The 24,456-nt window shown below is 37.3% G+C and overlaps 1 protein-coding gene across 1 annotated transcript in view; it reads right to left on the bottom strand.

The window, feature by feature from the left end:
- NBAS (neuroblastoma amplified sequence) overlaps positions 1-24,456 on the bottom strand; it is a gene marked incomplete at its 5' end in the record, with an annotated part of 556,069 nt that overhangs the window by 436,535 nt on the left and 95,078 nt on the right. The window contains one exon of the mRNA XM_006869470.1: positions 19,513-19,641. Coding sequence (XP_006869532.1) covers positions 19,513-19,641 — 129 coding nt within the window. The remainder of the gene's footprint in view (positions 1-19,512; positions 19,642-24,456) is intronic.

Raw genomic sequence — 24,456 nt, 5'->3', positions numbered from 1 at the left:
CAGTCAGAAATAATTTAGATGTTAATTTGAAATCTTAAATCTGAAGAAAGCCATGATAAAGCTAAAACAAACTGAATGTATTTTTTCACCTAAGATCACTACACAGACCCTCTACAATGAAGCAGAAATATTTTATTTAAAATTTATTACTGGCTTCCTTTTTTTTTTTTTAATGTTTTATTGTGAATTATGTGATAGTTTACATGGAAGAACATTAGTTTTACATTCATTCTATCATATATCGGTTCATTGCCATGGTTACAATCACCTCCATGCAATCCTTCCCCCGTACCCCCCAGGTCTTCAGCACACAGTCGCTCTCCCTCTCTGGATCTAAAGTCTCCAGCTGCTCCATTGCTCCACGTCATCATCTCTGGCTCCATTTCAGGCATCACTGCTTCTCTGGGTAGGGTCCCGCTCTCTGCTCTTCTCCCTTGATGGTCCTAGGAACCTCCACTCCTAGACTGAAAAGTTAATCACTCCCCTCCTTGCTATAAAACATCTACCTTTATATTTCCGACGCTCACAAACAGTCCTGATAACAATTATTCACTATTGCATCACAAGAGACCTGTCTGCATTTCATTGCATCAGCTCCGCCTCCTAGTCAGACTGAATACTACTCACTGGAGATTCTACCTTCCTCCAGGCCCTCTGGATCTAGGTTCCCTCTTGAAAGCTTGTAAGCCAGTCACTTCTTGCCTTTATAGCCCCCCGCCCTCCATTTTGGGTAGCCAATGTCCAAGTTGCCCATCCTTGTCTACTCTGTGTGTGGAGGCGGTGGGAATGATTCTTGCTGTAAGGACTTGTTCCCTCTTTTGAGCTACTGCTTCCATAGGTGTAGGTCAAGTTCATCAAATTGTATGAGAATCGTTTTTTTTTTTTCCCTCTTCTTTTTACTTCTGGTTGAGCTCTGATCATCCAGTCACTGAAGCCAAGATAAGTGGGTATTATCTACAAGTGTGGGTGTTCTTATGCATATACCCTCTCTTCTTATCAGCTGGACGCTTCACTCTCCACTCTAGTCCTCTGTGGTTATGTCACTGACTCTGGGTCCAAGAGTCCCCAGGTCTTGCCACACTACTGGCTAACCAGGTCTTCACCAGGGTTCACAGAAGTCTATTGAACGTTGTAGGGCTTAGCTCACCATGGCTTCCATTTTAAAATATCAAAATAGATATTATTTCCTAAGCCTAAAAGGACATCCTGCTGTACACCACCAGGATAAATCACTGAGCAAATCTCACTGAATTTTAAGACATTAAAATACTACACAGCATCTTCTCAGAATCACAACATCATAAAATTTAAAATAATCTATAGGAAGATCAAGAAAAATAGTCAAATACATGAAAACTGAATAACACCCTGCTTAAAAACTATAGGATAATAGAAAAAAAATTTTAAATCCTTGAATCAAATGAAAACTAAAACACAACATACCAAAACATTAGGGGCACAGCAATAGCAGAGCTCAGAGGGCAATTTATAGACATAAATGCATACGTCCCAAAAGAAAAAAAAAAATTAAATATCTTACATAAACACCTCCAACAATTAAAAAGTAACAGCAAAGAAACCTATGGTCACCAGAAGACAAGAAATAATAAAGATTCCCGCAGAAGTAAATGAAAAAGCAATAGGAATCAACATGACAAGAGAGGTCATTGTTTCTTTGAAAGGATGAATAACTACTGGGAAATCTAAGGAGTTCTGGTAGCACAGAGTGGTTATGAGTCAGGCTGCTAATCTCATGGTCAGCAATTTGAAACTACCAGTGGTTCCGCATGAGAAAGACCAGGCTTTCTGCTCCCGTAGACTTACAGCCTCAGAAACTCTATACAAGGTCACTACGAGTCAGATTAGACTCCAACGGCACACCACCACCACAACTGGGAAATCTAACAAAAGGAAAGAAGATGAAAATAGTACAAATAGGAAAAGAAATGGGTGATGTAACAGCAGAGCCAATGGAAGTAAAAAAGGCAAAAGAACACTATAAATTTGAAAATCTAGAATAATCAAATTTCTAGAAACATACTACTACCCACTTAAAGTAACAAGGACTGAAATGGAAAACGTGAACAAACCTATAATAAAAATTTGATCAAGTCATTTAAAAACATTCAACAAAAAGAAGTTTGGCCCTGATGGCTTTACTGGTGAATTCTACCCATCAGATAAGAGCTAACACCAATTCTACTTATCTATTCCAGAACATAGAAAAGGATGGAAAACTCCAAATTCATTTTATGAAGTTAACAGACTCTGACAAACCCAGGTAAAGACACCACTAAAAAAAATTAAAGTATAGAACATATCTCTTCTGAGCATACCAGCCAATCTAAAACCTACCACCAATGAGTCAAATTCAACACATAGCAACCCTGTATAGAGCTTCCAAGGCTGCAAATCTTTATGTGAGCAGAAAGCTGCATCTTTCTCCCACAGAGCAATTGGTAGGCTGAAACTGTCAACTTTACAATTAACAGTCTAGTACTGATGCTACAATGCCAACAAGCCTCCAGTCATGAACACTGTTGTTTATCAACAGTGCCATCAAGTCAGTTCTGACTCACAGTGACCCAATGCACAACAGAAAAAGACACTTTGTCCAGTCCTGCACCATCCTCACAAATGTTTTTATGGGCTTGAGCCCATTGATACTGTCAATGTACCAATCCGTCACATTGGGAGTCATCATCTTTTTCATTGACTCTCCACTTTACCAAGAATGATGTCCCTCTCCATGGACTAGTCCGACATCTTATGAACACTTATTGTTAGGTGCCAATGAGTCACTTCTGACTCACAGCAATTCTATGCACAACAGAACAAAATATTGCCTGGTCCTGCCTCATCATCACAATTGTTGCTACACTTGAGCCCACTGCTATGGAGTCACTGTGCCAATCCATCTCATTGGGAGATCTTCTTTTTCGCTGCCCCTCCACTTTACAAAGCATACTGTCTTTCTCCAAGGACTGCTCTCCCATTGATAACATGTCTGAAGTATGAAAGTAGAAGTCTCACCATCCTGGCTTCTAAAGAGCATTCTAGCTGTATTTCTTCGAAGATATAGATGCAAACATAATGCAAAAATTATCTACAAAATCCTACCCAACAGAATCCAGCAACATATAAATAATAATAATACATCATGACCACATGGGATTCATACCAGGGATGGTTCAATATTAGCAAAACAGTCAACATAATCTACAACATAAATAAAACAAAGGAAAAGAACCACATAGTTAGTCCTTACCAGTTGATGTAGAAAAGGCATTTGACATAATTCAATACCGAATTCTTGATTAAAAACACTCAAAAGAAAACAAGAAAAGAAGGGGTATTCCTCAACATAATTAAAGACATACATGCAAAACCAACAGCCTGCAGTGCCCTCAGCAGAGAAAACTGAAAAGCATACTCCTTTTGCAAACAGAAATTGGACAACTGTGCTGGAAGTCTCAGTCAGAGCTGTAAGGCAAAAAAGGGAAATTAAAGGCATACAAATTGGCAAGAAGAAGTACAAATCCATTTGCAGACGATACAATACTATACACAAATAATCCAAAAGACTCAGAAAGAAAATGATTGGGACACTGAAAGATTCAATAAAGTAGCAATGTGTAAGATCAATTTAAAAAACAAAAACAAACTATATACAGCTACAATGCAATATCAATCCAGATTCCAGTATCAGTCATTAAAGAGATGGAAAAACTGATCACTAACTTTTATGGAAACGAAAGAGGCACGGGATAGGTAAAATATTACTAAAGAATGATGTAGGAGGTCTCTCACTTACAGATCTCAAAACCACACACAAAAAAACCCATAGCCACAGCAGTTAAAAGAGATCAGTACTGGACTGCTAATCACATAGTTGGGGGTTCAAACCCACCAGCTGCTCCTTGGAAACCCTATCCAGGGTCACTATGAGTCAGCATTTAACAACAGTACAAGAAGGCACATAGATGAAAGAAACAGAATTGAGAACCTGGTAGTAAACTCATCCACCTAGTGTCAGCTGATCTTTCACAAATGGCTGAAATTCATTAAATAGGGAAAAATACGGTTACTTTATTAAATGATGCTGACAAAACTGGATATTCATTTGCATAAGAATGAAACAAGATCAGTATCTCACACCATATTCAAAAAACTTTTTAAATCATAGATATAAGACCAAAATGCAAAACCAAGAACTATAAAGGTCATCAATGAAAATACAGGGACAAATTTAAGTGCTCTGATACATGGCATAAATATACTTATCAAACATAACTGAAAACACACAAATAGCATAAAACTAATTATATGAATGGGATCTTCTAAAAATGAGGTAGTTTGTGATCAAGACATCACCAAAATAGTAAAAAGGAAACATAGCAGACTGGGGATGGGGGAGTTAGGGCAATGACATAACAGACAAGGGAGGGATTCATCTCTCAAATTTATACAAAATTTTAACACCCTCAACATGAAAAAGTCAAATTAATTCCATTTTAAAATGGACAGAGGACTTGAACACACATTTCACCAAAGAATACTTTCAGGTGGCCAAAAAGCACATAATCATCATTATCCAGTGATCATGGTTTTGTTTTGGTGTTAGGTGCAATCCAATCAAGCTCTAATCATAGCAATCCTATGCAAAACAGAATGAAACACTGTCTAGTCCTACACCAACCTTGCAATGATTGCTATGCTGGAGACCACTGCGGCTGTCACTGTGCCAATCTATCTCCTTAGATGTCTTCCTCTTTTTCTCAACCCACCTAAGGAGCATTCTGGGTGTATTTCTTCCGACACAGATTGGTTTGTTCTTTTGGCAGACCGTGGTCCTTTCAATATTCTCTTCCAACACCACAACTCTAATGTATCAATTATTCTACGATCTTACTTATTCACTGTCCAACTTGCACATGCACATGAGGATACTGAAAATACCATGGCTTATGGCAGATGCACCTTAGTCCTCAAACTGACATCTTTGCTCTTCAACACCTTAAAGGGGTCTTGTGCAGCAGATGTGCCTAATGCAATATGTCATTTGATTTCTCGATTGCTGCATCCATAAGTATTGATGGTTGATCCAAGAAAAATGAAGTATTTGGCAACTTCAATCTCTTCTCCTTTTATTTGGATGTTATTTATTGGTCCAGTGGCGAGGATTTTTGTTTACTTCATATCTAGGTGCAACTCATATGGAAGGCTGTGATCTTTGATAATCATCAATAAGTCCTCTTCGCTATCAGCAAGCAAGGTTATATCATCTGTGTATCGCAGGTTGTTAACAAGTCTTCCTCCAATCCTGATGCAATGTTGTTCTTCATATAATCCAGCTTCTTGGATTATAAACTCCACATACATGTTGAATAAATATGGTGAAAGAATACAATCCTGACACACAACTTTTCTAATTTTAAACAATTCACTGTTCTTTTGTTCTGTTTGAACAACTGCCTCTTCATCTATGCACAGGTTCCTCATGAGCACAATCAAATGTTCCCCAATGTTCATTTTCCTTAGTGTTTTCAATTCAGCAGTTCGAAACTCCCAGCTCTTCTATGGGAGAAAGATGAGGCTTTCTGCTCCCTTAAAGATTTACAGCCTCGGAAACCCTGTACAGGGTCGCTATGAATCAGAATCGACTCCACGGCACACAGTCACCACCACCACCAATGTTTACCACAGCTTGTCATAATCCACATATTGAAAGCCTTTGTGTGGTCAATAAAGCACTGGTAAACATCATTCTGGTATTCTCTGCTTTTAGCCAAGATCTGACATCAAAAATTATATTCTCTCATTCCATATCCTTTTCTGAATCCGGCTTGAACCACTAGCTCTCAATCAATGTAGGGTTGCAGCCATTTTATCTTTAGCAAAATTTTACTTGCATGTGATATTAATGGCATTGTCTGTTGGGTGACCTCTCTTTGGAATGGGCACAAATATGGCGCTCTTCCAGTCAGCTGAACAGGTAGGTGTCTTCCAAATTTCTTGGCATAGAAGACTGAGTGCCTCCAGTGCTGCATAAGAATATTGAAACACTGAATTTTTTATTTTGTCAATTTCCAGAGCCTTATACTTTGCCAATGCCTTCAGGGCACCTTAGGTTTCTTCCTTCAGTAACTTTGGGTCTTGTTCATATGCTACCCCTTGAAATGGTTGACTATCGACCACTTCTATTTGGTACAGTGACTCTGTGTATTCGTTCCATCTTCTTTTGATGCTCCCTATATCATTCAATAGTTTTCCCATAAAGTCTTTCAATATTGTAAGTCGAGGCTTGAGGTTTTTCTTCAGCACTCTCAGTTTGAGAAATGTTGAGTGTTATAATATTTGACTTTGTCTTCTCGATCAACCCTTTGAAATATTCTATTTAACTCAGTTACTTCTTCATTTCTCCTATTTGCTTGAAAGCAAATTTCAGAGTCTCTTAGAACAGTTTTGGTCTTTTCCTTCTTTCTTGTCTTCTTAATGAACTTTTTTGTTTCTTACTGTTTGATGCTCTTGATGTCATCCCATGACTCAGCTGGTCTTCAGTCTGTAGTGTCTAGTGCATCAAATCTGTTTTTCAGAAGCTCTCTCTAAATTCAGGCGGGATATGTTCAAGGTCATATTTTCGCTCTTATGGACTTGCTTTCATTTTCTTCAGCTTCGGTCTGAACTTGCATATGAGCAATTGATGGTCTAGTACAGTCTGCTCCTGGCCTTGTTTTGGCTGCTGATATGGAACATTTCCACTGTCTCTTCCCACAGATGTACTCAATTTGATATCTGTGAAGTACGTATGTCTAATTGTCTTTTACGTTGTTTTAAAAAGGTATTTGCAATGAAAAAATCATTGGACTTGCAAAATTCTATCATGCAATTTCCTGCATCATTTCTATCACCAAGGCCATAGTTTGCAACTACTGATTCTTCCTCTTTGATTCCAACCTTTGCACTCCAATCATTAGTAATTATCAATACATAAGGATTGCATGTTTAATCAATTATATACTGAAGAACTTGGTTGCTGTTGTTATGTGCCATCGAGTCAGTTCCAACCCACAGCGACCCTGTTTAGGGTTTCCATGGAGCAGCTGGTGAGCTCGAACCTCTGACCTTGCAGTTCAAAGTAACTTTGCAGTCCAGAGCATTAACCTGCAACATCATATCAGGACTCCTGAAGAAGGTGGCAGAATTTTTCAATTTTATCATCACTGGCTTTAGTGGTTGGTGAGTAAATGTGAATAATAGTAGTATTAATTGGTCTTCCCTATAGACTTATGGATATTATCCTATCACAGACAGATCTTGATAATGAATGTGACATCATTCCTCTTCAATTTGTCATTCCCACCATACTAAACCATGTGATTATTAGATTCAAAATGGCCAATACCAGTCCATTTCCGCTCATGCCTGGGAATGATAATTAAATAACCATTTTATAATCATATTTATAATAAAAATAATCAATATTTATGCATTCCATTTCACTTTTGACAATTTCTAATTTTCCTGGATTCATACTTCGTACATTCCTTGTTCTGATTATTAATGGATGTTTACAACTGTTTCCCTTTATTTTGAGTTGTGCCCCATCAGGAAATGAAGGTCCCAAAGGCTTTACTCCACTCATGTCATCACAGTCAACTCTACTTTGAGAAGGTAGCTTTTCACCCATCGCATTTTGAGTTCCTTCCAACCTGTGGGGCTAATCTTCCAGCACTACACCTAGCAATATTCTAGTGCTCTTCATCGTGTTTCAATATTCAATATTCTGGTGCTATCTGACAGTGTTTCGCTGTTATTCATAACATCTGCCACTTTGTCGTGCTACAGTGGCTTGTATGTTGCTGTCATTCTGGAAGCTATGATACTGGTATTTTAAATACCAGCAGGGTAATTCATAGTGGACAGATTTCAGCTGAACTTCCAGATGAAGACAGACTAAGAAAAAGGAGAGGATGGACTACTTGTTCCTATTTAGTCATTATCCAGTTGTTGCTGTTGTTAAGTGCCATCAAGTAGATTTTGACCCATAGTGACCCTGTGTAGAGTTTCCAAGGAGCAGCTGGTGAGCTTGAACTACTGACCTTGCAGTTCAAATGACTTTGCAGTTTGACACATTGGCCAACAGCACCACACCAGGACTCCCAGTTGTTGTTGTTAAGTGCCATCGAGTTGGTTCTGACCCATAGTGACCCTGTACAGGGTTTCTGAGGCTGTAAATCTTTACAGGAGCAGAAAGCCTCATCTTTCTCCCATGGAGCGGCTGGTAGTTTCAAACTGCTGACCTTAAAGTTTGCAGCCCGATTCGTAACCACTATGCTACCAGAGCTCCTTAGGACTCCCAGTAGAGGAGTGTAAATCAATACAACAATGAGATAGCATATTCCCCAGCATTAAAGCAAAGTTGAAAACACACACACAAACACACCAGAAAACAGTAAATGCTGGTGAAGGTGTGGAGCGACTATAACCCTCAGAGACTGCTGGCTGGACTGTAAAATGGTGCATCTGTGGATTTAAAAGATCTGTGGATCTTTGATTTAAAAAAATCAAAGATCTGTGGATCTTTGATTTAAAAAAAAAAAAATTCTTTTTAAAGCACACTACTTATTTTTGAGGACGCTTCCTCAAAAATAGTGGGAATAGAAATACCACTGTTGTTGTTGTTAAGTGCCATAGAACCAGTTCTTTCTGAGGAGTGGCTGGTGGGTTTGAACCACAGATCTTTCAGTTAACAGTCTAGGGGGCTTACTGTACAACACCACAGCAGGTCTCCAGAAATACCATGTTGTTGTTGTTAAGTGCCGTCAAGTCCGTTCCAACCCATAGCGACACTGTACAGGGTTTCTGAGGCTATAAATCTTTATGGGAGCAGAAAGCCTCATCTTTCTCCCACAGAGCAGCTGGTAGTTAAACTGCTGACCTTAAGGTTCGCAGTCTGAGTCATAACCACTACGCTGCTAGCAGAGCTCCTTAGGACCTAGCAATTCCTCTACTTATTATATAGCCTAGAGAAATAAGAGCCGTGACATTAATGGATATATACATACCCTTGCTCATTGCTGCACTATTCACAATAATAAAAAGATGAAGACAGGCTACATACCCATCAATGGAAAAATGGATAAACAGACTTCAGTACATACACACAACAGAATACTAAGCAACATTGAAGAATAACAATGAATCTGAGAAACACCTCACAACATGGTTGTCACTCAATTCACAATAAAAAGGTAAAAAAACAGAAAAAAAAAGATAATTGAATTCTTCCATGAACTTTCTGAAGCCCCTCTCTTACAACTCAATTACAAAAAGTCAAACAATCCAATTTAAAAATGTGCAAAGACTTAAATGGACATTTTTTTCCAAAAAAAGGTAAATAAGTGGTCAAAAGCAATTTTAAAAAGTGTTGAACATCATTCATCAGAAGGATATATGTATCAAATAAAAAACCACTTTACATACACTAGGACAGTAGAAAGAAAAGGAAGGGAGGCCTGAAGGGTGGGAGGGAGGGAGGGAGGGAGGGAGAGAGGGGCAGGGTAGGAGAAAGGAAGGAGAGGGAGAGTTAAATGATTACTATTTGACTCAATGATTCCATTGCTAAGTATATAACCAAAAGAACTTGATAATGAGTGTTCAAACATAAACTTGAACACACATGTTCATAGCAACACTACTCCTAACAGTTTAAAGGTAGAAATAACCCAAAAGTCCATTAACTAACAAGTGGATACACTACACAGTAGAATATTATTCAGTGATAAAAAGGAATAGGAGCACTGATGCATGCTATTAACAAGGATGAACCTCAAAAGCATTATGCTAAGCAAAAGCCAGACACAAAAGACCACAGATTATATTATTTAATTCACATTAAATATCCAGAATAGGTGAAGCCATAGAAACAGAAAGCACATTAATGAAAGTCAAGGTCTAAAGAGAAAGTATAAAGGGGTTTCCATGTGTGGTGATGAAAATGTTCTAGGACTAGATAGAAGCGACGGTTGCACAATAACGTGAATGTACTAAATGCAACAGAATTATATATTTAACCAAGTAAAACCAAACTCTCTGTAATCAAGTCAATTCTGACTCTGAGCACACCTACAGGACAGAGTAAAATGCCATAGATTTTCCAAGACTAAATCTTTACATGCGTAGACAGCCTTGTCTTCCATCTGCAGAGCAGCTGGTGAGTTTGAGCCAACAACCTTATGATTATTGTTGTTGTTAACTGCTGTTGAGTTGGTTCCAACTCATAATGACTCTGTATAGGGTTTCCAAGGAGCAGTCAGTGTAGTTCAAACTGTCCTTGTGGTCCAGTGCATTGTCCACAGCACCATACCAGGACTCCAACCTTGCCATTAGTACTGTTTATTCATGGATCTCATTATCATTAACTTTGATTTAAAAAAAAAAAATTCTTTTTAAAGCACACTACTTATGTTAGTAAGACTGTTCATTAAGTTTTCTTAAGACTTTTTGTCAAATTACAATGTAATATATACATACTTAAGTGTACCCAAGGCTGAATTATAATCATTGTTGTTTTATTATGGCAACATACATGCAATATTAAAATCTAATGTTAGCCCTTTTAAAGTATACAAAAAGTGTCCTGGTAGTACAGTTGGATAAGCATCACAGTACCAATCACAATTTTGGTGGTTCAATCTCACCAGCTGCTCTGCAGATGGAAAATGAGGCTGTCTACTCCTGCACAGATTTCCTGGAAGAAGTCCTGGTATGGCGCTATAGGATAAAGCACTGGCCCACAATGTTGGTTTGAACCAAAAGATCGGTGGTTCAAACTCACCAGACACTCTACCGATGCCCCAAACAGAATCACTATGAGTCAATGGCATTTAACAGTAACAACAACAATCTAGTGGAAGGGAGCAAAATGACTCAGTATGATAAGTACTGGACCATAAAGTCATTTGTTTGAGCTCACCAGTCAAGTGGCACAAGAAAGATGAGGATCCTGCAAAACTTTACAACCTCACAAACTCTACACAGGTTCACTGCGAGTTGGAACTGACTATAAGACACTAAACAACAATCTAAGAGGGCCAAGGTGTTATGGATTGAACTGTGCCCCCCCCAAAATATGTTATAAATCCTAGCCTCTACACATAAGGATGGGAACTGACTCCACGGCATATAACCACCACCATATATAAGGATGGAGTGCTGGTGTGGCACTGTAAAATAAGCACTGGACCACAAGGCTGGTTTGAACAGCAAGGTCTATGGTTCAAATTTACTATTTGCTCATTAAAAACCTATACAGGGTCGCAATGAGTCAAACCCCACTAGATGGCACTTAACAACAACAGTAATAATACCTATGGAAATAATCCCATTTCAGAATGGATTTTCTTTGCTATGTTCATAAGACAGTACTAGTATATGGTGTGTGTTATGTCAGTCTTTTTAGAATATAAGAGATTTAGCAAGCCAGTAAGAAGCAGACGTGGGGAGAACAGTGATGCCAAGTCATATGAAGATCACCTAGGGATAGAATGTTAAAGAGACAAGGACCTTCTACCACAGTCAAGACAGAAAGAGCCTTCTCCAGTAGTCATTGCCAGTGCCCTGAATTCAGACGTCTAGCCTCCGAACTGTGAGTAATAAATTTTAGTTTATTAAAGTTACCCATCTGTGGTATTTCTATCATAAAGCATTAGAAAATTAAGACACAGATGTCCAGAAAATTGGGGACTACACTGTTGTTTGAAGATAATTTCAATATCAGAGTCTTTAGCAAATTCCATTTTAAACACAAGGAGAAACCTTGTTCAGCAGTCAGACTGTATCATAGTCATTCTTGTAACTCAATTCATCAGTGTGCCCACCTGTCATAATAGCTAAATGCTGAATCCATCTTTTAACGGATGGATTAATTAAATCATTGGACACTAATGAGAACGTCCAAGCAATTAAAAAAAAAAAAATTAGCTGGCATAGTACTAGTATTCCTATATCCTCTCAAAATGTGAATTCTTATGCTAATTAATCAATAAATGCTGAACACTTACACTATGAGAGATAAGGAGAAAAGAAAACAATTCCAATATCACAGGTACCACATTCAAGCACCATACAATTTAGGTAGAGTTAAGAAATGAATACTATAAATGACAATAATCCAAGGTCAAATCTGTAACTGTCCAAACTGCTAGGGGGTTGTCAAAGAATGAAGAGATCATTTGGATATGGCCTCAAGAAAGGTAAAGGAAGCCTACGGAGCACACGGAAAATCATAGAGTGATATACTTTTAATATTGGGTTAGATTTAGATGTGAAAAAAAAATGGATGAAGGAAGATATTTTAGGCAAAATCACTAAAAAAAAGTACAAATGTGCAAAAATGCTAAGTTTATTCAAGGAAAGAAAAGGAAGAGTTTAAATAAAATATATTGTTGTTAAGTGTTACCAAGATGGTTCCAACTCACAGCAACCCTGTATAGGGTTTCTGAGGAGCAGCTGGTGAGTCTGAACTGCCAAACTTGCAGGTTCAAGCCAACCTTGAGGTTCAGTACTTTATAGGACAGTACATTTTAGCTATCAGAATTCTGGCATTAGCAGATTCCCACTAGATAGCTGAATTAACGATTTAACTTCACAATACATAGAAGTGTGATATAATTATCTATATGGTTAAGTGAAAATAAAAACCAAACAAATTACAAATTTAACTCTACTCCAAACAATGTAAACATCTCATTCTTGAACAGCTGTTCCTCATTGCTTTCTAAGCTGTCAACCTAATGTCTCCCCTAATATTAATCAATTTGTCCCAAACTTACCATCCTTCAATGTTAAGGACTCATCTGTGAGAAGAACCATAATCTGCTCATGCTTTATAGCATCCAGCCTACAATTCTGAAAACTGGTGTTGTGCTTCAAGAGTAGGATCATCAAGCTCCCCATGACCCACATGAAAGCACAGACCACTGGCACACTCCTGGTACCAGCTTGATGTATTCTGAGAAGCAACCTCCATGTCATTCCTCTTTGTATTATATGCTACTATATGTTTAAAGTGATGGCTAAAGATGCCATCACTTTAAAGAGTAGCAGTTGCCCAGAGAAGGATAGCCAAAGAATACAGTATAGATTTTGTATGGAAGGGTTACCATCAGTAAAAAAAAACTTTATTTAGATTTAAGGATTCTGTTTGTGGATTTTTTTTTTTTTTTTTTTTTACCACTACAGCATAAGTATATCAAAGCCCCTGCATAAAAGCAGTACTTTATACATTTATTCATTCCACAAACATTAATATTTAATATGCCAAACCCTAGGTTAGATCCTTTAGATTAAATATATAGTCATTGCTTATTTCCAAGGAGTTTAGTCAGGTGAAGGTCTGAAAATGGCTGTAGATTATATCAAGATTAATCAGATAAACAAACTATCATCTTGCCACTTATCCCTCATTGATTTATCCATTTAACAAGCTTTTAGTCCAGCACCTACTATGTGTCAAAAAATAAACAAACTAGAAAAGACAAGTGGTGTCCACTAGATATAAAGATGAGTCCTAAGTGTGGCACTGTAGGATAAGAACCGGACTGCAAATAGCCACAAAGTCAGTGATTCAAACCCACCAGCTACTCTTGAAAGTCCTACATAGGGTCATTACAAATCGGAACTGACTTGACAGTACTTATCAACAGATCTCAACGTGTACAAACAGAAAAGTAGTGAAATTTCTTAAAAGAAAACAAGACTTAAAGGAAAACATAAAGATATAAGCATAACATATGGGAACTATCCTAAATGATAATCACTTAAACAATTTTACGATGATCCAGACATGAACAAAATTTAAAACCCATAGTTTTCTTTCCAGATGGATTTTCATATTGATAATGAAAGCCTAAGCATTTAATCAACTCTAAACTGGATAGGAACAAATCAGAATAGGCACTTTGACAACTATCTTTAATCATTAGGTTTTACAGAGAAAATATTGAATCATGAAACTCTTGAAAACTAATAAAGTAGCAAATTACATGAAGAAAATACCAAATGAGCGGAGTTCACATTTTTGGTAAAAAGGTTTAAGGTTGTACAGGGCAGCAATAATGTTAACATCTTCTCTGGAAATATTTAAGATAGCAGTATAAAGTACTACATTAATACTATATTGTTGTTAAATTCCATTGATTCAGCTCTGACTAATCAACTAGCAACCATGTATAGCATTTCCCAGGGTATAAGTCTCCGAAGGAACAGAAAGCTTCATCTTTCTCCTGAAGAGTAGCTAGTGGACTACAACCACTGACCTTGTGGTTAGCAGTCCAGTACTTATTCTGATGAGCCACCTCACTCCCCATATTACTAATGCCATTAAGTGCCATCAAGTGGATTCCAACTCATAGCAACCTTGTATACGGTTTCTAAGGAGCAACTAGTGTGATTAATTCCCAGGGGTGAAGCATTGGCAGTTTAATGGTAGAATTCTCATCTTCCTCTCAGTAGACCCAGGTTTGATTCCTGGCCAATACACCTCATATGTCTAATCAGTGGATGTTTGCATGTGGTTATGATGCTGAACAGATCACAGCACAATTTCCAGACTAAAATGAACCAGAAATAGAGACCTTCCAAAAACCAGCTAATGAAGACCCTATAGAGCACAACAGTATAATCTGCAACCAAATAGGATTTTGTTTCCTGTTGCATGGAAGTCAACAAGAGTCAATGGTCAATTCATTGGCAACTAATAAGAACAACAACAAAATCTCCACAAAGATTCTGGCAAAGTATGATTGTTAAAATTCTAGTTGCTGGAAAAAGAATTACACCACCTTCACCATCACGTCCCACTACATCTCAAGTACACTACATAACTATCATAAAGTTAAGGATTTACCAATGACAGGCTGTCTCAATTATTTATTCTGGTACCTGGACAGTAACTAGCTAAAGAAAAAAACACATCTGGGAAGGCTGAAGAAATCTGTGTTGCATTCACAGAGAAAAAGAGTTCGATACTGTGGTTTTAGAGTTGATTAAATAAAAATAATTTATGTAAAAAATTAATAATAATGATTCTAACCTCCCTACTTACATATATATTTGCCTTTCAGGTATCAGTATGTTATTAAACTAGTGACATGCGAAGTATTATAGAAAAAAGTATATGAAACACATGTTAGCATTCACTAGCTTAATAAATGTTTGTTGTTTTTGTTTTTTTTTACCTTTTAAAATATATTTATTTTCCTATATATTCATGGAAAGAAAATAAACATTATAATTGGAGAGAGACAGAATCATATCTCAGAGCTCTTCTACTTACTTGTTGTATAACGCTAAGACAAAGTAAGTATTCAATAGGTAATCAATGGTTTTATTATTAGAGAAAATTTTGTTAGAAGTGACAAAAATATTGTACGTTTTACAGATGCACCTTAATTCTACTGAGCTATATAAACCTGTGGTATGTTTATTTAACAAACCCTCACACACACACACACCGAAAAAAAAAAAAAACAAAAAAACCACCTGTTTTGTGGAAAAGTTAAGGTTTCATAAGAGTTTGCTTACAATGAAATGAAGTTTCTGAAAGAAAAATAGGAAGGGTTACACAAAAGTAGGAAGCAGGTAGAGACGGGTCCAAAAACCTAGTATAAAGCAGTATAATCATGAAACTAGAAAAATGACAAACAAAAGGAGTTTACATTTTTACCATAAGCTTATATTTTAAAGAAAAGAATGAATAAAATTAAATCCTCTCTGTTTCCCATCTTGAGACCAAAATTTGTTTTATGGCTAAAACAGTTTGGGATCTCAGAGGACAGCATTTGCTCTATTCTCCGGCAGTCTGTCTATGTGCTGAGAAGCAGTGAAACGGGAGGACTTTTATTCCCTGGCCTGTGAGATGATGAGGCAGTGTGCAGAACAGCAGGATTAGGTTCACAATTGGTAAGTCATTGCTTTCTTCAAAATAGCATCAACCAGGTCCATGGCCTGGTTTTTGCAAGCTCCAAAACTTTTTTTTCCCCCAGTCTATGCAGGCTTTCATGGGAAATACTTTATACCGACCAAATTGGAAATAATGGACATGGAATCCTCTAAATAGGAGCTCTGGTAGTGTAGTGCTTACGAATCGGGCTGAAAAACTCAGGGTCAGTAGTTCAAAACTACCAGCTGTCCCACAGGACAAAGATGAGGCTTTCTGCTCCCATAAAGATTTACAGCCTCGGAAACTCTGTACAGGGTTGCTATGAGTCAGAACCAACTCCATGGTTCTGACTAACAACATAACATAACAACAACAACAACAAATCTGCTAAATAAGTTGGTAACATTCTTCTTCTGATTGAGAGATAAACTTAAAAGCAGTTGTACTGAGGACTATGTAAGAAAGAATCAGGCTAGAGCAAGTTCTGGGGTATCTTTATTCAAAAGACTCTGATCCGAACAGGCTGAACTTCCCACCACCCTCCTCTTTTTTCAATCCTGATTCTCTTCCTATCCCATTACTTTTCTGGCTGCATTTTTAAATTACTGACATATTTACACTTAATCATTTCCAGGTGCAGAGACTTGTTTTATTTGTGTCAGTGTTTTGGGTTTTTTTTTTTTAAACAATTTTAAACTTTTGGAGTTTTTTTTGGTAGAACCACTCTGAAAATTCTATTTAATGAATAACATTAATAAACAGAGATTAATAAATTATAATGACAATTACAAGCAACTGTTGTGGCACTGTGGGTTAATGCGCCAGACTGCAAAGCTGTTTGAACTGTAAGGTCGACAGGTCAAGCTCACCAGTAGCGCCTCAGACACCCTATCCAGGGTCACTGTGGGTCAGAACCGACTCAACGGCACTTAACAACAACTATCATAAAAATATAAAGGTACCTAACAGAAAAGTTGAGCATATGCCAATAAAAAGTACAACAGATGCAATTTATCTTTGCAGGTAAAAAAGGGTATCCAGTATTTGAGCAAACAAAAGAGCATACTAATCATTGTTGCTGTGAATAGCCCTTATATCGAGTGTATGACCTTCTAGGAAGCTGACAAAATGAAGTATTAGTGTGCTTTAGAAATTGATCAATATTTCTATTGTTGTTGTTGTTAAATGCCATCGAGTCGGTTCCAACTCATATTTCTATTGTTGTTTTGGTTATGTGCCGTGGAGTTGGTTCCGAGTCACAGCGACCCTGTACAGGGTTTGCGAGGCTGTAAATCTTTATGGGAGCAGAACGCCTTATCTTTCTCCCACGGAACAGCTGGTAGTTTTTATTAGGAGAATGAAAATAGGAAAACAGAAAGCCAGGGATGACAATACCTTCACAGTTAAACTTTTCTCCATTTAAAAAACATTTTTCCACAAAGTGAAACTTCCCACATATTTGAGAGATACAGAGATATCTTTCCAAATCAGAAAAACCAAAATGAAACCCACCACCATCAAGTCGTTTTCAAGCCATAACGACCCTCTGTAGTGTTTCTGAGGCTCCTCTTTCTCCCTCACAGCAGCTGGTAGATGAGAACTGCAGATCTTAAGTTAGCAGCCCAAAGTATAACCCAGGAGCAACCAGGGTTCCCGCAAATTAGAAGTGAAACACTTTATCACTACATAGTGACAACCATGAAAACAGAGCGGTACCTTCAGGGCCTAGTGTTTTTATTTTGAATATGAATACATAACATAGAATTCATGTAGTATGCCTCACTGTGTATCATGAAAGATATGGTATATAAATTAGTCTACACTCTGCCCATCAGTCAGTTCTCTACCGTATACTGCAAGTTCTGCTTGCTGACATATTTTACTAAGTATGCTAGACAAAGTTTTTGAAAGTTGATCCACTCCTAGAGAGAAGAGATAGCCAACTTAGCTATCATTCCAGTTAGAACAAATCTAACAAGATCCAGTACTCTCAGAGAGTAGCAGAGATTTGGAGAACATATTAAATTGAAAGTGAATAGGAATTGGAAGGCTGATGGGCGCTTCCTAAGCCTGCAGATAAATCAAACAATAAAGAATAGCTAAAACAAGTAAGTTTAAACCTATGAAGAGAGTAAGAAAATATAAAGACACTTCTTTTTTCCTTTACTGCTCTGGAAAAAATTTTTTGCTGACTTACTAAGAATTATTTTGATAGTGCCGCTTGACTGCAATGAAACAAAAAAGGATTCTGAAAAATAAGTCATTACTTCATTAGGGTCATTCAAGAAAAATGCTTCCATTTATCACAAAACACAAAACTATCCAATCTGGTGACAGGCCATGCATACAAATAAGAGGGGATGGGATAAGAGACATGGCGCTAAAACACAAAATAATCATTATAAAGTAAAAGATTAATACCATAAACTACACTCACTTAAGGAAAAGTTTCATTTTAAACTATCACTCTGTCATGGCATCAAATGAGCCTACCTTATTTCCCATTGTGATTTTCAATTATAGTAAATATTGATTCTCCCTGTTTTAAACATCTAAGTCATTTAATCCTTAAAACCTGTCATTCCCCACTCAGATCAGGATCACAACAGAAAGTCCCAGACAAGAGGGAAGAAAAAAAAGGTAGAACAAAATTCAAACTCACCAAAAAGGCCACACTTCAGTCTGACAGAGACTAAGACAGAAGAACCCTGAGACTGTCAGCCTCAAACCTGGAACTGAGTGCGCCCTGGGGATCAATGTTCAGCTAAACAACATTCAGACATAAAAGTGAGTACCAACAACAAGGAGAAGGATACTCCTCATTACAATCAATCACACAAGACCAAAAGGGCAGCATTCTTCCGAAAACAAGGCTCAGAAGGCAGAAAGGGGCAGGAAAGAGGAGCCAGTGAAAAGTGGGAAGCCAGGAAGCAAGGGGAGTGGGGAGGAGTGCTGTTATGTTGAGGGGATTGTAACCAATGCCACAAAAAGTGTATAAATTATTGAATGGAAAATTAAGTTGCTTTGTAAATATTCACCCTAACCACAAAAAAATATTTTCAAAGAACCCTCTCATTACAACACAATAAAAAATTAACAACTTCATCTTTTTATCTTAGAAAACCACCTTGGAGTAAAGAAAATGCAACTTTCTTCAAGACTTAAGTAAGCACCACACTAATCACATTGCAATATTTAAGAAGAATGATAACTTCTTTAGAACCTCTGAACCCTTCATCATATTAGCTGACTTTCACTCAAAACATCAGCATCTCCATTATGACATCATAGAATGACCAAACAAGCACAAATAGAGAATTGCATGGGCAGATTACTCCGTATACAGTGTACTATACACCAAATTAAAATAAAATTCACAGTTCTAGGGTATTCTTTATGTGTCCCACTGTATTGATAATGTCATAATTTAACCAAAGAAAAAAACAGCTTTGGAATGATGAGAATAATAGATGTGCATTACAGTAAATTATCAACAACATTAGAATTGTCAACAGTCACTCTTCAGAGAGCATCATGCTAAAAGAAGTCATAACCAAAATGCCTACCTGCTCATTTTGATTCCATTCTCCTTGTTGCTTCAGTGATGGAATAGCCCAGATGCTTAATTTCCCAGAGAAGTGAATAGCTGCAAGGAGTGTCCCATCTGGAGAAAGGCTCATCTTAAAAACTCCATCCTATACAGTAATCATATTACAATATAGTCAGAGCAAGGAACTTGCAGTCTATAGAAATAACTTCCAGAATTTAGTGAAACTCTTTTACGGTATGCTATGCATGATTTTTAATAATGAAGGGTTCCAACTTATTCAAAACACTATAAATGTGTTCTACCATTTAGAAAGCTAACTACTGTCCTTAAGGCATTTTATCTATTGTACAGTGTTATAAACTACATAATAATACAATACCCATATACAAGCACATCATAAAAATATTTGATAATGTAAGTCAATTATTGTGAATTTTCAATATTCGTTTTATAGGTTGGTCTTGACTAGAGTGTGAATTCCTTAAACTCTGGGTCCAAGTCTTTAAAAGTCTTTATATTTACACAATGTCTGGGATATGCTATGCGTAATGTTGTTGTTGTTGTTGTTAATTGCCATTGAGGCAATTCCGACCCATAGCGACCCTATACAAGGTTTCCAAGGAGCAGCTGGTGAGCTTGAACCACCAACCTTGCAGTTCAAATGACTTTGCAGTTGGACACATTAGACCATAGCACTGCACCAGGCCTCCATGCTATGCATCATGGACAGTCTAAAAACTCATGATGTGGATGAGAAGGAAAGGAGGAGAGACACAGAGATGGAGAGAGGGCTAAAGAGTACTGGGAACTGATGGAAAGTTATGAGAAATACAGTGTCCCTTTTGCTTAATGTATACTATGAATGTTTAGTGGGAGAAAGATGATGATTTCTGCTCCTGCAAAGATTTATAGCCTCAGAAACTCTATATAGTAGGGTCACTATGAGTCAGAACCGACAGGATGGCACTCCACAACATGAATGTTTAAGATATTCTAGATTTTCTGCTAAACAATTCAGTTTAAGGAATCCAACTTCTGTCACTAAATACAAAAATTCTGTAACACACTGGTTTTATGTGGCCAACCTAAAGATACAGAGAGGAAGACTTGTCTAATCCTACTTATCCAAAGGAACTCTGGTAGCGTAGTAGTTATGAATTGGGCTGCAAACCTCAGGGTCAGCAGCTCGAAACTACCAGCTGTTCCGCGAGAGAAAGATGAGGCTTTCTGCTCCCGTAAAGATTTACAGCCTCGGAAACCCTGTAGAGGGTCGCTATGAATTGGAACCGACTCCACGGCACATTACAACAACAACAACTTATCCAAATTATTTTTCTTAGTCCTTTCCTACAACAATAAATTGTTTTCTCACTTACCACTTAAGAGAAACCATAGGACCATAAGGATGTTCACCTGCCTACCAGCTACTAGAGAAACAGAAGAACTGAACAAACAGTAGTAACTGGACTATTTCCATTCAAGTGTTTCAGTACTCTTTGCCCACAAGAGTAAAACAGAGACCAGAAAATGGAAACCCATAACCACATTTCTCTTAAATATTTAGAGAATTTAACAAACGGGATCCAGAGGCAATCATCATATGGAATTGAGTAGCAAACACAATCTTACAGAAGACACTTTGCAATTAGTCACAGCCCCTTCTCTATTCTCTATTATTGCAACATTAAGACCAATATTAGCTGCAGAACTGAGAATTAATCATGACTAGATTGAAAAATTGGAATTATTATACCTTGCTCAATTATTAATCATGACTAATAATTTGTATTATCTGCCTATATTCTGCAGACATTTGCTTTTAAGTCCTCAGGTCTAAAATGACGTGAACAAATTAACCATCAAGAACAAACAGAAGAATTTCAAAAGGTGAAGAACACTTGTTGCACAATAAATATATTTATTAAAAGATAAGCATTCTCAGTCTCCTTACTGAGTACTAAAATTGCTTAAGCAGAGATAATAAAACTATCCTGGTGTATCCTAAAACTACCTGAAAAACCTCGGACTGGACAGCGGACTCGGCAGAAAGGTTATGCAGACCCTCTTCAGCAAAGACGAGGAAAAGTGGACAAAGCAGATTCAGAAGATGATCCCAGAACTCTGAACTTCAGATAAAGGGATAATAAGCGGATAGAGCATTTACTGGGAGAAGGAATTTGAATGGAAGTAAGAAAGGATGTAACTTCTTATTTGGGGCGGTCAATGGTACCTGCAGCCATTTTGAACAGCAAGGAGTGGAGTGTGAGTCAAGAGAGCATTCCTGTTGGCACAACCTGTCTGCAACTTGCAGAGACAAGGGTGTGGTTTTTTTTGGATTTTTTTCTTCTTTTTCTCTTTCTACTCATTGCCTCTCTGGTGAAGATAGGTGAGACTTGTATGTGTAGACATCCCCCAGGGATGATCCTGCACAGATCCTAGAGCAGAGTGCACAATCAAAGTAGGAAGAGGAAACAGAAACAGCCCATGCCAGCAGTCTCTTCCAAATCGGTCTTGGCAAGTCCTGGGCTCTTATTAGGAGAAGCGCTAAATGGACTTGAAAGGAAGAGAAAAAGGGGAAAGAAAAAAGCTAGTAATAGGTCAGAGAGGTGCAGTGGGGCCATCTTGAATTTTCTCAGACAACTATGAAGGTTAGAATTCATCAGGTGGCACTAAAGAATTACTCTTATTTTCCGGAAGCAGTTTCCTGGTTGTTTTTAATTTTAATTTTTCTTATTTCCATTTTTTTCTGGATTTTCCTGATTTTTGTTTCTTAGTCCTCCTTCTATTTGTGGGAGCATTTTCTCTTCTTGCTTCAACCAACAGGAGACAATAACTGATGCCATACAGCCAAACCACAACTTCTAAAACCCTACCAATGGGGCAGGAGCCAGTATTAACTGCTATACACCAGAGCAGTGACTACAATGAACATCTACCAAATCTACTCTGAATTGAACTGTAAAAAGAGTGAACAAACTTATCTCCTGATCACACCCACCAGAAGGCAAATGGTGAATACCGAAGAATATACCAACATACATTCATCAATTTCATGCAAATAAAACACCACCACAATTCCTAAAAAGAAGCTGAAAATTTCTGCTGACACATAGAAACAAGACAAAGCAGATCAAATAAATAACCATGAGGAAGAGCTAGAAAATGCTTTTGAGAATGAAGAACCACTGAAACCACCAGGATAATGACATTAAGGTACATGCAAATAGACCACAGAATGGTCAAGGAAAACAAGAAAAAATTCAGGAACCGTAAAACAAAATAGATACAGCACTGGGATATCTAAAACTAAAGACAGAAAAATTTAAATACAAATGCCTAGGACAGAGATGCAGTAAAAGTATTTCCAGTGAAGTTTTATATATATATAAAACGTATACAAACATTCTGTGATGTTTACTAAGGGGAGGAAAAAATGAAGCAACTGTCATCGTCCTTTGAAGACCTTAAAGGCAAAAAGTTTTGTGTGTATATATAAGGTGGGCCTGAGAAGTGTAGATTTCTGTTAGCTAAAAGAACGCTCAAGATCTCGCAATCCAATCTTGTGATTTTATAAAGTAAAATATCAAGGACCACAAAGGCTAAGATGCTTGACCAAGATGATTAAAGTACAGGTAACAGAGCCTGAACTAGAATACAGATGCCTTCAACCTCAATTGATGTCATTTTTCCTGCACCAAGATTATACTTATCATTTGGATACATGACCTTTCCAGCAACCACATGCATGCTCCTCAATAAAAGCCACGATCAAAGGTATTCTATTGTTTGGATAACCTAATTAGTCATCTGTGTTCTGTATTATAACTCCCAACTAATACAAATACTCCATTAAACAACTCCATTTGAGACATTGTGAAAAGAAGGGGAAAGCCTATTAATCTCAATAACAAAGACATTCATATCATAAATAATGGGAATAACTAAGTAGCAGCTTTATAACCAGAAAAGCAAAATGGATAGCTGCTTTTTTTTTTTTTTTTTTTTTTAATATTTTCCCATTCTCTCCTTCTTACTTTTTAGAAACTTAAGCAAGAAATGCATTTAACAAAATTGTTACTACTTGCTTTTAATGCAGGGGGTACACTTCATTCGATACTGATATTCTTGAGTAACTTAAACATTAAATTTTAAAAACACTTTATTACAGAAATTATCATTAACGCACAAAGGTAGAAAATATATAGTATGAGGGTGCTTCAAAAATAATTAAATAATTGAATTTAAAAACATGGATTTTTTTCTACAAAGTTTTTGAATTCCTGCATATAAAGAATACCCATGTGCCGGACAACCATCTTCAACAAATATCATCAATGTGTTAAGTTTGTTTCATTTATCCTCCCTCAACCAACACTACAACCCCGGGTATTTGCCCCTCTGATGTCTTTTAAAGCAAAGCCTACACATTACATTTTCCCAAACTGTACACATCAAGTAGTAAACCAAACATTTCTTTAAAGCCCCAAAAATGTAACTTTTTTTTTTCACATTTTGATATATATATATATTTTTTTTTCCTTAAATGTTTTATTGTGAATTATGTGATAGTTTACAAGGAAGAACATTAATTTTACATTCATTCTTATCTTCTCCGGTACCCCCCAGGTCTTCAGAACATGGTCGCTCTCCCTCTCTGGATCTAAAGTCTCCAGCTGCTCCAACCCTCCACGTCATCATCTCTGGCTCCATTTCAGGCATCACTGCTTCTCTGGGTAGGGTCCGCTCTCTGCTCTTCTCCCTTGATGGTCCTAGGGACCTCCACTCCTAGACTGAAAAGTTAATCACTCCCCTCTTTGCTATATAACGTCTACTTCTACATTTCCAACCCTCACAATCAATCCTGATAACAATTATTCACTATTGTATCACAAGAGACCCGTCTGTATTTCATTGCATCAGCTCCGCCTAGTCAGATTGAATACTACTCACTGGAGATTCT

This window comes from Chrysochloris asiatica, unplaced genomic scaffold, assembly GCF_000296735.1.
Source record: "Chrysochloris asiatica unplaced genomic scaffold, ChrAsi1.0 scaffold00131, whole genome shotgun sequence".
Taxonomy (NCBI): domain Eukaryota; kingdom Metazoa; phylum Chordata; class Mammalia; order Afrosoricida; family Chrysochloridae; genus Chrysochloris; species Chrysochloris asiatica.
This window is presented reverse-complemented; position numbering and strand designations above follow the sequence as displayed.